Source organism: Anarhichas minor, unplaced genomic scaffold, assembly GCF_050575085.1.
Source record: "Anarhichas minor isolate MPS153535 unplaced genomic scaffold, ASM5057508v1 ptg000073l, whole genome shotgun sequence".
Lineage (NCBI taxonomy): Eukaryota > Metazoa > Chordata > Actinopteri > Perciformes > Anarhichadidae > Anarhichas > Anarhichas minor.
The window spans coordinates 2,983,995-3,000,712 of NW_027466519.1; the positions used below are offsets into that span (position 1 = coordinate 2,983,995).

At 41.5% G+C, this 16,718-nt stretch overlaps 1 protein-coding gene across 3 annotated transcripts in view; it reads left to right on the forward strand.

The window, feature by feature from the left end:
- Positions 1 to 16,718, forward strand: part of cntfr (ciliary neurotrophic factor receptor) — a 200,688-nt gene that overhangs the window by 181,552 nt on the left and 2,418 nt on the right. For all 3 annotated transcript variants that reach the window (XM_076079893.1, XM_076079894.1, XM_076079892.1), the window contains 3 exons: positions 9,529 to 9,597; positions 9,871 to 9,985; positions 15,978 to 16,104. In XM_076079893.1, the coding sequence (XP_075936008.1) occupies positions 9,529 to 9,597; positions 9,871 to 9,985; positions 15,978 to 16,104 (311 nt within the window). The remainder of the gene's footprint in view (positions 1 to 9,528; positions 9,598 to 9,870; positions 9,986 to 15,977; positions 16,105 to 16,718) is intronic.

Genomic DNA, 16,718 nt, shown 5'->3' on the forward strand with positions numbered 1-16,718 from the left:
CTGAGGAATGAAGGGACGACTGGCCCAGATACTTAGACTGATGGAGATTCAGACAGAAGGAGGAAAATGGGGGAAAGTTTTGAAGTAGAGATGAATGGAGTGCATCGAAGAGGGAGAAGAACGTGAATGGATAGCAGACTCTGGGAGACACCATAAAGAGAAAGAGGCAGTATACATAAGTGAGACGGACATTAATAGATAGCATTTGGACTTACGTTATAGGGTGACAATCCACAAACGAGTGACAAAGAATGGGATTGAGAAAAGGAAACTGAGATGTTGTGTTAAATAAAGCATAGAAGCCTGAGACTAATTTGATTCTAAAAGTTGAAAGAAGATTGGATGGTGGATGAAAGAGGTGTGTAGAGAAGAATAGAGAAATGCTCATATGGAGAGTTGGCCTCAAATAGACAGATACACGAGATGAAAGTGTGAGAGACAAGAAGAAAAAGGGGAAGACTACGTTAAAAGTAAAGTTTCAAAGGCTATTGAATGTTGACTGTTGCAAGTTAAATAAAGATGGATGAATGTTCAAGAGAAGAAAAGAGAGAGGGATGACAAAAAAACGTCTGGAATATCTTAAGCCGAGACAGAGAATTAAAGAGAAGGAGAGACTTTAGATCTAACCAATATAAGACCCTGTTCTTCCAATTACAGATATTTAACCAATATGATACATCTGACATAACTCATATATATTTCATTGGTTCTTGCTTTATTTACCGGTGCCTGGTATGGTGTCAATAGGCTGGGACTGAAACATAGATTGACCAAGAATGTTAAGATGCTCAGTAAAGATAAGCTCAGCTTCAGTACATAAAGGGCAACACACACACAGTAAGTGTATGACACTGGAACCTGGACATGCGTCATGCTCGTTGACATACATTGACTCAACACAACACCCCGTCTTATTTCCATGTGCATTATTGGTCCAAAAAGAGTGGCAATTTCATCACATCTCTGCAACCACAGCTCGACTACTTCTGTATTTAGTGCTGTGTGTGCTGCAGCCTTTAATTGAAGCAAAGCAACTGATGCAACAGTGCATGCTATCGTCCCTGTTTTGCACTTGAGGAATCAAAAAGGCTAATTTGGTCCTTGGACTATACCCTGATCATCCACTCCGTCAAGACGGTGATCTCTTTCCTTGAGGCTGCAGCTTCAAAGAGTCCATAACATAACATGGCAGGCCGGACTCATGTAATTCAGTAAAATCTGTAATAAAGAGTTGACTATCAAAGGTGCGAAAGAATCGCCATATGGAAGCACATCTGTATGCATGTGAATGTTCAGTCAGTGAATTGTTCTGTTTCCCATGGCCTTGTTTCATTTCCATCCCGCCCTCAAACTCCCTTCACTGAGACGTGAACTCAAACTCTCGCTGTAATTAAGGCAATGGTCCAGCAACTGTGATAAGAACAATTTCAGATTGCTCAATATTCTCTCCGTTGTGTGGAACTGCATCTGCCGTGCTGTAATTGCCCTTTGGGGGATGATGCTGAACTCAACTGAAAACTCGCACGTTTCAATGCAAGGCGCTCTCGTGAACGGGAACAGACATATACAGACGGAGAGGAACACTTGCACATGCAGATGCATACACGCAAAAGATTCAGTTTATTGCAGTCCATGCGCAGAGCCCCACTGTATATCTGCATTGTCCACCCATAAGCTGTCTATGCACTGTCACACCCACACATACGTTAAGAAGGAGGGACACAATAAGTGGAGCGGCCGGCGCAGAGAAAGGAGGTGGAATATGTGTCAGCATCGTCAACACGGCTTAGCCCTTCGTTCATTTATTCATCCCACATTTATTCTCCTTTGTCCTTCTGTCTGACATGCTGCATCCCCCTCTCCCATCCATCCATCTCCCTCACCCCCCCCCCCCCCCCCACACACACACACACACCTCACTTTCTTTGTCACTTTTTCTCCCTCTATCATTTTCCTTCTCTCTTTTTTCCTTCATCCTCATCTCTCCTTCTCTTCGTCAATATTGCCCTTCTTTCCTATCACTCTTCTATTCACTTTCTTTATCTCTCCGTGTGCTCTTCTGTGTAATAATGGCATTTGCCAAAAGTCACTTTCATCCTGCAAGCACTTAGATGAATCAATAGTGAACCAGGAGCTGTGTGTGTGTGTGTGTGTGTGTGTGTGTGTGTGTGTGTGTGTGTGTGTGTGTGTGTGTGTGTGTGTGTGTGTGTGTGTGTGTGTGTGTGTGTGTGTGTGTGTGTGTCTGTGTAGTTGTAATTGTAAGTAGATTCAAATAGATATAATGTATGTAAGTGCATGTGTGCCTGTGTTTTTTTTCCCCCTTTTTTGCTCCTTTTTTCACTGATTTTGTACATTTTTGGCTCTCATTCCGTCCTGTTCCTCTTTTTCTACACTCCTCTCACCTTTTCCCCTTTCTTACGCTAGCTACCACTTTTCCCTCCTCTCAGCAATCTACAGCTGTACCCTCTCCCACCCATTCATCCATCCATTCATCCATCCACCCTTCCCTCCATGCATTTAGCCAGCTATCTAACCATCCATCCCTCAAGCCATCCATTTGTATCTATGGGTGCACATGATAAATGTTTAGACCTTGTTTGGGGAAAACATCCCATATAAAGGACACTGCCACAGACAGATCATTTATCAAATCTTTCGAACAAACACACACACACACACACACACACACACACACACACACACACACACACCAGACAGTTTCAGTCCTTTCACATGGGAAAGCTATCATCATTTAGCTCTGCTGTCAAAATACATTAAAGTTGAATTGTATTATTTATATTACGCACACACAGAGATACATACTGGAGATTTGTTATGGGTTGTGCAGTCTGTTGGCTTTGACAGAATCTAATAAAAGATATACTGTACATCATTTTATATAAATCAGATTGTTGTACTTTGTGTGTTAGTCAAAGGGGAAGTAAACAAAACAACTCACAACTTTGGATAGGATGAACATTTCAGTCGCCAAATGAAACATGGGAGTCACCACAGCTTGTTAAGATCTGACAATTTGATTTGATTTCCCTAAGCAAGAACTTAAGCTGAAAGAAACCAGTGGCTGCCTGGATGGGAAAAATGCATTGGTTATTCAAAAAAACACAGTCTGCCTCGGAAAAACTGTCAGTATGGGTTGAAAATGTAAGTGTAAATATTACACATATATAAGGCATTATAACTTTTTTTGTTGCCCCAAAGGCAACAGCTTCTGATGAGCAGTGCCAGCTGCCATTGAGCAGCGCAGCTCGCTTTGGAGGACTGTGGTTCAGCTGGCGCGCAGCAGCTTCACCACTCAACGTGTCCTGTCAGGTTCAGCTTTTATCGTGCATCGTTCTGCGGGCTACAACTCGGCGGTCTGTCTGATCATTTCAGTGAGTGACTGATGATTCAATTAGAGGCTTTCCGACAAATAATTGAAATAAGGGGGCAGCCTTAGAGAGAGTGTCGAGCAGAAACAATCATTGAGCGCTCGCTCAGCATACTATGCAAAGCTCACTGTGCTGTCGCTGGCTGTTTTTTTTTTGGATTCTTTTCTACAGCTTTGACAACCTACGGCAAAGTCTATAACAATTAATGCTATTTGTCATTTTCTGACCAAACATCACTTGATTCAATCAGCCACTTAGAAGACTTGGATGTCAGACTTTCTGTCCAGCACATGAAGTCAACATCCGATAATGTTCAAAGCAAAAATAAGAGATCTAAATAACTTCCAGTCCGAGTCTCAGACATTCCGAAGGCACTCTGTCCATCAAATATCAGATACATTTTTAAAATGTCATACAGTCCGACTTTCTTTTAATTCCATTGTCAAAGCTAACAAACCATACAATTGAGCGTTGACAGGCAGAGGTTATAGCACCTTAACAGTTTCCTCTTCCAACTGCATGTTGAAGTGTCCCTGAGCGCGGCGGTGTAACTCAAGGCTGCTTCCAGTGTGCAAATTAGGTGTGTATGAAGTTTGAGTGGGTTAATGGGAGACTTTGTAAAGTGCCTTGCAATGTTCTCAGCATAAAGAAGCTATATAAATGCAGGCCATTTACCATTATAAATCACTGACAAAGAAACCAGAATCCCAAAAACCCACTTATCCTTTGGAGGGCCATGTGGGGTTGAGACCTATCCCAACTCGCATTGGATGAGAAGCATGGTACACGCTGGGCAGTTCGCCAAGAAAATGTGCATATTTCTTTTTATTCAAGCTTCATTTGTTCATATATCCATCTCCATGAAAACAATGTTGGTAACAAGACAGAATAAAGTTGTTACGGAAGGGGAGGAAGATAAGACGGGGATTCATCCTGATTCAAATTCTATCTTTCGTGACTTGTTCGTTTTTGGCATGCCGACATGACAGCATAAACCCGAGTTAATGTTGAGACACCTCCACCACCGCTTTGTTGTTGAAACTGCCGCATGCTTTTTAAGGGTGCAAGGTCTAGCTCTGGATTTTAGATTGGCTTGGGGGGGGGGGGGGGGGGGTTTAGCTGCCTTTTACAGTAATTGCTGCTATGGCGATTGGGGCTTCAAAGAGAGAAATACTGTCTGAGAAATTACCCCTGGTCTTGGCGTTTCTGTGTGTGCGTGCGTGTGTGTCTGTGTGTGTGTGTTCTCAAATGGGAGGAGTGTGCGGTGGAAAAATGGGAGCTGTCAGTCAACCTAATGAGACCAACCTTCTCAGTGCACACACATACACACACAGAGCGCCATCGGGCCAGTGGAAGTGCCATATAATTGGGTTTCCTTTCCAGGACAACAGACATGCTCACTGGATTAGATCTGACCACCGACGCCAATTTTCTCCATGTCTCCCTCTCTCTGCTTTTCCTTCTCTCTTGCTTCATTCGACTGCCTCTTTTTTGCATTTCCCTGTTTCGTCAGTCTCTTCATTCTTCCATATTCTTCTGTCTGTCTGCTCTTCTCTGTCTTTACATATTTTCCCTGTTGTCTGCCGACTGTTCTGCTTATGTCATTGTCATTTCCATCTCTGACCTACAGTAAATGTATGGTGCTTTATTCCATAGCCTATGCGCCTATATTTAGTATACAGTATATGACTAAATATATGATCGCAACTATAATCCCCCTGATGCAGGTTATAATGAGAATATTTTACATATATTTATTGGATTTATTGGACCCCTAGTATGCCCTGTTTTTAATGGTAATCATAGGGATCAGCTGGAGTTCATTCCTTACTTTTAATTTCCACAACATCACAGTAAGATTAAACTGTATTGATCCCAGTGGGGAATTTGTTTGAGGTTTTTGCAACAGTAAACACAAGCACAAGATAGGATAATGATTAAAGAAGGCACGAGAAAGAAATGTATTCAGTAGGAGTTATTAGGGCGCATGACAAAAAAGAGAGGGAAGAGAATAGGAAGGAAAGGAGAGGAAAGAAGCGTGGAGGAGAATGGGGAAATAAAGGATGTGTGAAAAATAAAGGGTCACTTCTTTTTCTCACAGTTCCTTATGCAATCCCTGAGGAATGTTCACATCTCCTCTCTCTGCCCCTCTCATTGTCTGGATTTGTGTAGAGGCTCTTGGGGAGTGTGTGTGTGTGTGTGTGTGTGTGTGTGTGTGTGTGTGTGTGTGTGTGTGTGTGTGAGTGTGTGTGTGTGTGTGTGTGTGCTTAGTAGCACTAAGCTGTGTTTGTATGTGTGTGTGTGTGAGTGAATTTCTAAGCTTCTCTAAAACAATAATTCAAGTTAGTAAAGTTACTAAAACTCAACTCATTATAATGAAATGTCATTTCATCATTCTTACATTGTTTATTTTTATTTTATTGTTTTTTTTGCTGGACTTTTTACTTCATAATGTCACTTTCTAGCTAACAGTAACACTGAGAAAACTGAACCGAGAAACCAAAATGATCCAAACTCACAACCCAGCTAGTTAGCTGGCTAGGTAGGTAGCGTTTTGGCTACCATTTCTGTGCACTGTGTTTACTTACGGCAGCATCTAGACAGTTGGTTGATCACAATGACTTTGGCAATGCCGTTGCTCTAGCTAAGAGGAGCTAGCTGGCAAAACGTGATCGCAGCCGTTGAGTGTTAGGCCAAGTAAAATGTTTATTCAGCACTCATCTTAAACTGTGGATTCTGCGGTTTGGGTTGTTTTTGCTGTAAAGCAGCTGTTGAACTTGGTTTAGGGAGGAAGCAACAATGAGTTAGCATTCCATACATGTTCAAAGGGTTAGAAAATCCAGGTGTGCTGCCTCCCTCGTGGCTTCCTGCAATAATACCAGGCCGACATCTCTGTTTGCTCCAGTTCATCGTCAAGCATTCATGCTCACATATGCTGTTTACAATGAACTGACATATGGTGTTTATGCAGGAAATGAGGAAATGTCTCCAAAGTGAGGACATTTAGGGATCATTGCTTTCAAAGTAGACCATTTTGTGGTCATTCCATTTGGGTAGAATCTTTATTATTATCATTATCGCATTATATCTTGGGGTAAGTGAACACAGTGTATTTACACTGAGTCGATGGAACGTGATTGTGGCAAGGTAAATATTTGGGTGTTGGGAGTGACAATGTGTTTGTGCTGCTTTCCTTTGTGCCAGTGAGTGTGGAGGAGTCACTGAGTCACATACACATACAATTGCACTCACTTTTTTCTTTAAAGTTCGAAACAGCTTAGTATACAATACATCGGCCCTGCAGACACATGTGAAGCATAAATAATCTCTCTCTCACACACACACACACGCAACAAGTAAATATACATCCCTTCACCACCACTGCCACAACACACAGGCTTGGTCTTGCAGTGTGAAAGATCTGACAGCGTTTTTTTGGCAGCAAAAGCAACAAGCCTCTCCAAAATGCATGTCCTCCTCCCATCTATCTCCCCTCTTCCCTCACGCATTCTCAGTGCATCCTCCCCTCCCCTCTCTCTCCCCTCCTCTCTCCGTCTAGTACGTGATATAAAGTGCTGCTCACACTTCTCCCTATTTAGCCACTTGGGAACGCAGTAACACATCCATCTCTCTGGAAGTGTTCATCTGCAAGCTGTTTACTCCATATACAGTACTCCTTCACATATAAACATATCCGTAGTTCACATACATGTGCACACACGCACACGCTCAAGCACTAGATCCAGATCAGCCTTGTGAGCAGAAACAACAATGCATCAGACATGGACTGACTTGAGAGTAAACATGTGCATAGAAAGAAACACAAACACAAATGTAGAGAGGAATACTTTCCCAAACTGGTGTTTTCTTTTTTTCAATCAAATCAAATGCAAGCACACACAAAAACACACACACACACAGACACACACATGCAAGAATATGAAGGCACATGCACAGAATTACATGAACACACGGAATCAAACAGACGTACGTGTCTGGCTGAACTTTCACAAGCTTTCACACGGTCGACATTAGTATGCAAGCACACACACACACACACACACATCAGAGTCAGAAAGGAATGCTGATAGAAGCTATGGTTCGATACGCTGGTTGGACTTCACATAAACAGTGGACGTTTTAAGCTCAAAGGCTGCACACACGTCTGTTAACGCATACATGCACACACGCTATACACAAAGTCTATCCACACACATGTAACACGCACACATGCTTGGACTATTGCATTCCACTAATGAAATTAAGCCTATAAATGTAGCGCTCGGTGAGGCAGATAAAGCCTGAACTTCCATCCAAACAGAGGGACAGGGGGCGAGAGACAAAGAGTGGGAGCAGATAGAGAGAGGCTGTGATGGCAAAGTTGAAAACAGAAGGGCCAACTTTACAGAGAGGGTGAGCGATGGGAGACCGATTACAGGAAGACAGAGGGGGGGGGTGTTATTTGTCAGATCGACTCCAGATTTGCACATCCTGAAGAACTAAAAGGGAAACTCCAATCGGAGGCTTGGTTACGGCTGGTGGTTAGCAAAAATGATATGGTGTGTGAGGGGTTTTTAATCCCAGCCCCGGAGATACCAAGAATATTTAGAAGGACAGTTCTGTTTTATTATAACTTTTGGTCTTATTTTTCTAGTTTTGGCCATCACGTCCATCATTTATGCAGAGTGAAATATACAGACTCACAACGAACTGATTTAGTTAGTGTCATCAGGATAGTCTGATGTAAATTGTTTCTAAAATTGTCCATCAGATGTTTTATAAGTTTACATTTTCACAGAGATGTGATTGTTTGTATACCATTCATCCAAATTTCATTCACCGTTACTGGCAGACATTACCATAAAAACAATTTCAGAAGATAGATTGAGCGAGATGTGCACCAACAATTCAAGATTATCAAGATGACCACGGTCAATCACTCATTTATTACGGAGCAGAAAAGAAGATTTACTCTGCTGTCGTTCTCTAAAGATAAGATGCCATTCAGTAAGAAATGTCTGCTCTTCCAAAATACTTTGGTAGTATTGTTGAAATGAGGTAAATGTATTGCATAGTACCAAATTTGAGTTTGTGTTCACAATATACTGCACAGTCAGGCCAACACAATAAAAAAAAAACACAATAAAGAATTCCAGATAACCTCAAGCTCTAGATTCAGTCTGAATCACCTACAGTAGGTGTGTGTGTGTGCATGCATGTGTAGGCATGTCCATAAATCATTTAATTCAACTTTAGCAGTAGAAAATGCATCACCCCCCAAGTTTTCCTTGAGTCTTTCAGATACAGGCCGAAGGCAAACAAAAACACACAAGCACACACACACACACACACACACACACACACACACACACACACAAAAGTAACCGTGAATTAGAGAGGCAGCAAATCATGCTCTCATACACTCCCATGACTCAAACCGTTTTTGTTCATTCATTCATTGCGCTCTGCAAATTAAAGTGTACACAAAAGGCTTTCAAATGTTGGCATGCATTACACTGTGTTGTAAAATGATGTGGCATTGATGCCAAAGCATTCTGGGATAATCATCAATTATGCCACTGGTATTTTGCAAGTGTGTCTGACTGTTAGTATGCGTGTGGAGGCTGGGGGGGGGCATCCAGCTTCAATCAATTCAACAGTGAAATGTAAAACACCGCAAGGATAAAGCAACGAAGTTGACCTATGCACAGAATAATGCTGAAAGAAAGGTCTGTTGTAAATAAATAAGCACTGAATAAAAGTTGTATGCTGTATTGCACAGCTGAATCGACGCGTCATTAAACATGAAAGGCTCAGGCTAGGATAGCTATACTGAGCACATATTTTATAGGTAGACCTATAGGTAGAATATGACATTCTGACCAAAGATACTTGTTGCCTCATGACTGCCTCTTGTAGCTGAGGATCTTCATAATTCATCATGTTGGAACATTTGGTATCACTAGGGCAATGGTAATCCATTCAGACAGAAGGCATATATTTATACATCTCTTTTGTTAACTACTATATGTACAGATTTCAAAAATAAAATCGACATTACTTTAACTCACGGAACATACCCCAAGTGTGCTGGTCCGTCATCCAAACTGACCACCTGCTGTGTTCTTTGGCGGTTTAGGTGGAGCTATCTGACAGCACCTCCCACACCATCACCGATGCCTATGCTGGGAAGGAATACATCATCCAGGTAACATCTCCTGTCTTGTCATTTTACCCGACTGATCATTTCAGACCTAAAACAATCCACCAAATACAATTGGATCCATCAGAAACCAATAAAATATAAATACATACCTATAAATGTATTTATTTATTTATTCATACATACATGTATTGCTCTATGCTTCATGTTTTTAGTTTATACAGCCTGTTCCTGCACAATCTACTGACTTTTCAAATTATGTTTAAGCTTATTAATGAATGCCTCTAATTTGCTAAATACTGTCCTTGTGTTCAACAGGTGGCTGCCAAGGACACAGAGATTGGAACCTGGAGTGACTGGAGTGTTGCTGTCCATGCTACACCCTGGATTGAAGAGCAAATTACTTCCACAACCGAAGTGGACTTTCCTACCGGTAAGTTACAGCCTCACTTAAAGCCTGTACCTTTTATTCTTACCTGTTGGTCGCTTTCAGAGTCGGTGACATAAGTCAGCTACACGTGTATGTGATCAGTGTTGGCACTGTACTGACTGAGATGCACATTTAGTTTCTGAAAACACTCTCTAATCCACACTGTCAAGATTGAAGGACCGTGTTCTTGTGCTGAGCTTTCTTTGCTTAAGGTTTCCCAATGCACATCGTACATTAAAAGACACACTCCATCAGTCAGAAAAACATTTAAAAGTCTGACTGATTAAACAAATGCAGCAGATTTCAATTTATGAATAAACCAAAGTATTGATGAATCAAAATGTTGACCTGATGATGGTGCTAGATGGAAAGTTGGAGGATCACCAAAGTGCTTACAATTCCTCCTGTGGGAGACATGAATGTGTTTACCAAATGTCATGGAAATGCATCCACTCGTTATTGAAACATTTCACTCAAAACCACAAATACCAACCTCATGGTTGCACAATAGAAAAAGTCAAAGGATTTACCAAATCATTAGGATACATAGACTTGAAATATTACAATAGTATTTCTATAACGCTGTTTGGTTTTTGTCAGTTGTGGAGAAGTTGTCAGGTGAAGAAATCATTAAGATGATAATATAGTATTCCTATAATGTTTGGAACAGTGTTCTTTCTGCCCACGGCTGTCACGCAGTAAATTTCCTGAGCCAGTTAGGTATGAAATTAAGTTTGGTTAATAACTTTCTTTATCATTAAATTGAGTACACTATAAGCGTTTGATAGCCTTGAACTTTTATCGCAGCTTAAGCTACAAGATCCAGCAGCCCCAAGACGAATCCACACGCATCAACCTGAGCGCCCGAACAAGGCCTCAGGGAAACACTGTGCCATCTTTTTAAATATGCTCACGTCTGTCCTACAGCCTCAGATCACTTTCTCGGTTTTATTTATGCATGAGAAATGATCATTTGACGTTAAATCCACTGCAGATTATTATATTCTGTGTGTCCCTTGATACACACACACACACACACACACACTCGTACACACAAGGACAAAAACTATCCCTAGGAATTATCTTGTTGGCACCCCTTCCACGTATGGCGAAATTCAAGGATGGCTCTCTTGTCAAGTCGAAATCTCTCAACGCACTGATGATCTCTGAACAAGACATCCATTCCAGGTCTTTCGTACTGTTCTCTCTGACCACGCTGGAATAGCACTGCACTAATGAAAGGACACATTTTAAATGAATAAACACTGAAAAAGAGTGGACAGGGTTTGATGTCCACTCATTCCATAAAGGTTTAAATTGCAGTCCTGCTGTGATCTGGCAAATGTACAGAAGGAAGTGGTAATCTACACCATCACCAGTTGCATACCAGGCTACTAGCAAACACGTCAATTCAGATATTGAAAACAGAACTTTAATGCAAAATCTTGTAAATGAAGGTGTTTTGTTTGTGGTTAAAAGCTACTTTGTGTGTCTGTGTCACCACTTTGCTGTCTATTGTGATGCAAGGTGTGCTTTTGCTCCTACAACCAAATCCTGTAGTGATGTCACGGTGTACTGACCACACCCTAAGTACACTTCTGCATCACTGCAACAAGCCGAGACCTTCAACCAATGGTCGTTGGTAAAAATTTGAAAAAAAATGTGGATTCAAGTGTCAACGGATTTGTTACAGCTCCGGATTGGAGCACAAACTTTACAAGGTAAAAAGCACAAACATCGGACAAATACGGTTCTAGGAGCAATATGAGGTCTCTATCAAAGTGTAAAATGTGCATTTGAAAACGATTTGTTATTATTTTTGGAAAGCTTTTTGGTTGAACCCCTGACCTAACTTAAAGTCCTGCATCCAAACCTACACCATTGCATGTCAACATATTGATAAATTCACTTGAGCAAACTTTATTTTTCAACCGTGTAACATGGCTTTTACATCCGTCAAGAAAAAAAAACAAAGAAGAGAAATAATATCCTGAAGCTGTGATTCACTGACAATATGAACCCAATTTGAAATCCTTCTGAGAAAAGATTCAGTCTGTCTACCTGTCTTTCTCTCCATCACGCTGCCCGGCCGTTGACGTTTCTAAACAGTTTTACAGTCCAGCAGTGACTCCTGCTGGTCACGAGCAGCACTGCGCACCAATCTTCACAGTCAACACTGAATGTGCTAACGCATGCCTTAAAACACACAAACACATGCTAAATAGCACACATAGAACACATCTGACAGTCCCTCTCACACACACACACACACACATAAACACTGACTCAGGACACAGTGTATTATTCTTGTTCCTGAGTAAAGAACAGGAGGTTATTGGGATTCTCCTCATGCCATCTCTCAATCCAGCTGCAGCTTCGCTGCTTCCCTTCGCTGTCTCCTCGTCCCGTTCTCTCATTCTCTTGTTTTCTTTCAGGTCTCTATTTCAGTCTTTTTCTTTCTCTGTTCCTCTCACGTTTCTGTCTGTTGATCACTCAACTCACTCCTGCTCTTATCTTTCGTCCCCTCACCCTTCGTACCGATCTCTTTTTCTGGCCTTTTGCCACCTTCTTTACAGATGTTACTTGCTGGACAACTGATTACATCTGTTGTAACTGCTTTGTTATGAAGTGACTACAGGGTTTGGTTGTCATTCCCATTGATGCTTACCCCATTTCTCCATGTTTCTTTTTAGTTTGTCCTTAAATTAAATGCAGTTTAGAAGTTAAAAAAACAGTAGGTACACCTGTTTTTACGCTCATTTTTAATTTGTGCATTAAAAAAGGGTATACGTAACCACAACACAATTCATTCAAGTCCAGACAGGGACCCTGTCATACATTTTAAAAAGTCAAACAAGTAATTATTCAGTTTGCACTCTCTAATTGGAAAATTGCACATTAATTTGAATGCCATCAGAAGGGAAATAAGGAAAATATCATATTTCCTGTCCACAACAGGACCCATAAACACAGACGGGCCAACTGTTTTCCAGCTGACCAGCTTGTTAACATCTACGCACCGACCAATATTTCTTGGCTGCTCAGTCGAATAGGAAATGAAATGACTTCCTGTGACTTATTGATTGTGTAGCTCACAGTCTAAAAACACAGTTGCGCTTTCTCCATTTCCTTTCTGTCTTTCTGCTGTCTTAACGTCCTCCACATTTTTTCTTCCTTGTTTTTTCTGTGTTCGTGCATCAGAAGGAACAGGTCGCCCGTACCTCATGGAGAGTTGCCCTTACGTGTGCCTGTTCTGTTTCCTGGCATCAACAGCCTAATCTCACTCCAAAAGGATAGCCCAGTGACAGACTGGCGACATTTAGAAATCCCATCCTCAGTGATTGGACCATTGCTCAGTGACCACATTCCACGAAGTAAAAAGCAGATTTAGTCGTGGCTTTAAAAAGTTGCAGCCATCTTTAGTGTTGCAGCCATCTAAGGTATAAGTGTCTGCCTCGCCCACTCTGTGAGACAGAAACTGGACACTGTCAAGCACCAAACAGGCAACACTAGACATCACGTCTAATATCCCTCATGTCTAGATCTATTTATAAATGCTTACAAGTTTCTGCTTAATAAGCAGAAACCATAGCCAAATGTTGAAGCAAATGCTGAGGTTCTTTAAGGTCCTCCTCTACTGCATGCTGGCTCCACTTCACAGGAAAACCTCTACTTATTACCACGACATTATTATGTCTTTAAGGTGACGTAGAGTATTAAGAAGGGAGGTGTCATTTCATGCGTTCAGGGTTCTAGAAGCAAAGATCAATCATCAATCGGTTTCTCCGTAAACAGTGTTGGGCGATTGACATGGTTAGAGCACTGCCACGGTTGCAATGGACACGAAAAAGAACCAGCAGTATAAACATTTAGTATCTGAGTTAGAAAAAAAAGGTAGAAACCTTAACTACAACTCCCAAGGTGCATTTGGATACAAAACATAAATCCTAAAATGTGGGTGTGTGCACCGCCAAGGGCACGCAGAAGCTGCAGTGTAGGATTTGTAGAAAATAAATGCAGGTTAAATCAACTCACTTTTGGAGCAGAGGTCAATTTTTTGATGAGTTTGGCATCGCTGCCTCTGTTTTTCTTGTTTAGTTCTGTTTTGTTTTCTGCAAAAACAAACCATTCCGTATTTACTGCGGCTCTGATTGGCGCCTCGTACTGGGTCCTTCTTCATACAGTAGCAACGGTAATTGAGTCTCATGGGCATAGAGCTATAAAAGCTACAGCCATAAATAAGATAACCCTCCAGTATTGTTTATCCAGGAGTCGTCTGTCCTGTGTTTCTGTGGTGGGTATGTTATTAAGAGAAAACTTTGAAATGGGAACCGTATGGATGATCACAGACGTTGATTTTCTTACAATCGTCTTCACAGTTGAATATCCTAAAGCCTCAGACTTCACCTTTACCTTAAGGGGAACTTAATCGTATTATCTTCTCTTCCTCTTGTCCAATCTTCACCCATCCCTATTGTTTTCTCTTTATTTTTCAGATCTCCCCCTCACCTCTCTGCCTGCCTGCTCTGCTCCCTCTCTTCACCTGTTTCTCTTCCCCACTGTTGTTCATCTATCTCCTCCTCACATCATTGTCATGTCTCTCTGTCCCCCAACTACCTTGTTACATCAACGTACACCCCATAACTGTCTCTCCTCGTCGCCATCACACCTCGTCTGCATAATTTTTATTTCCGCCACCACTCCAAAGCAAAATGTTGTGCTGCAGGCAGGAAAGTATTGCACAGAGCTGCTGAACATGGTTAATGTGTCCTAGTTTCTCTCTCTCTCTCTCTCTCTCTCTCTCTCTCTCTCTCTCTCTCTCTCTCTCTCTCGCGCTCTCTCTCTCTCTCTCTCTCTCGCTCTCTCTCTCTCTCTCTCTCTCTCTCTGGCTATTTCACACCTGACTGCCTCTTCCTGACTGCCAACACAGTGCTACACAAAAGTCATTAATTAGAAGGAGAGGGAAATCATATTCTCTCTCCAGTAACAAAAATGCAGCGGGTTCAAGACAGCTACAAACAATATGCATGAGTTAATATCTACTGTGCTGCCTGCACCCGTTTAATAAAGCATTAAACTGGGATATTTTTATTTGTCATGTTATGTAAAACCAAAAGCACTAAAACAGCTTAAGCACATCGTCATTTCCAGCATATTTATGTTTCCCACCAGCTGTTAGGGACCCGCCCCATACACATTAACATAACGTATTCAGCTGGGAATGGAAATGGGTTTCTTTCTATTTTATTTTAAATTATTATTATTATTTTGTTATTGATTTGCTGTTCTGAAATTGTACCAGGACATAAAGGTTATTGCTTTCAAGTCTCAATTCATGTGAGGTCTTCAGGAAGTCAAGTCTCAGCGCATTCAAATCACTTAAATGGGACTTAAGGCGGTCTAGAGATCTGCTTATGTTCTGTAAAATCTAAATATACAGCATATTATGGGTGGGTAAATGGGTAGATTTTCAAAGTGTGTATTAGACCGTCCCTTATCAGCAGTATATTAACTTTAGCAATGCACATTCCCCCTTTTTTAACTTTATACACCTCCTGCTCCGTTCACTGTCTCCTTTACCTCAGGTTTTTTTGCACATTCTCCCTTTCTCCTATTTGTGTCTCCATATTTTATCTATTTTGCTCTTCTGTCCTCTCTCTCTCTCTCTCTCTCCGTTTCCCTGCGGCTTCAGTGTGAAAGAGATTTTTTTTTGTCCAGTTCACTTCATAACTGCTTTGACAAGTCCCATATTGACTGCGCTTGCAGATTAGAATTGATTCCACTCTGCACTGTATTTTCCTTTCTGTTTGGTTCTGCCCGGTATGATGAGTACTTTTCAGTGTCCATTCATCAATACGACGTTTTGTGTATTTTGCCCCTTAGGAACAAATGATTGTGTCACACTGTATGACCACAGGGGGGGGGAAAGAAAGAAAAGCAAAGCGAAAGAGTTAGGATTAGTAAGGTTTATTGTGTTTTCTGATTGTTTTTTCAGAGACTAAGACCTCCCCCATACCGTCCTCCAACGCACCACAAAAGGCTGAACCTCCAGTGGGCAGAGCTGCAAGACTCCTCACATTTGTCTCCCCTTTGCTGTTAGGAATGCTGCTGCTTTTCATGTGGTGAGCAAACACACACACACACACAGACACACACACACACACGTCTTGTAATGAGTCTCCAAACCCCTCAACTTTGAATTCATTAACTCAGTCATTCAGTCACATATTGGCAAGTCGATGCATATCTATTGATGTCAGGAGCTCGTTTAATAGAACGAGAGCAACAACGATTGAGTTTGTTTTATGACCCAGCAGGGTGTTTTTCTTCATATTTTTCTGCCGAGCCCCTGAAGGGATTGATGTAAAATTCAATGCAAGGCTGTCCCATTTCATTAATTTTACACGTTTTACTCTGTAAATCATGCCGTAATAGCACATCTCCTGTCGATGATGTAGATGTTAAACAATGAATGTTGAAATGCTGAATGTCACGGTTCACAGAAACGCACACTGTAATGGTTTTCTGATCCAAAAAAAAGAAACACTGGCAAACAGCACTCCTATCATAACACTTTAACCAAATAACATTAAACTTGGCTGCACCTCTAACTGAACACCTGCAGCTCATTTGAACCACTGGAGGATGAATTTCTTGGTCATTCTATCGTACACTCTACTACAGCGAGTCCAGCTGGGAATCTGTTATGTGCTGTTTACACACACAGTCCTAGCTC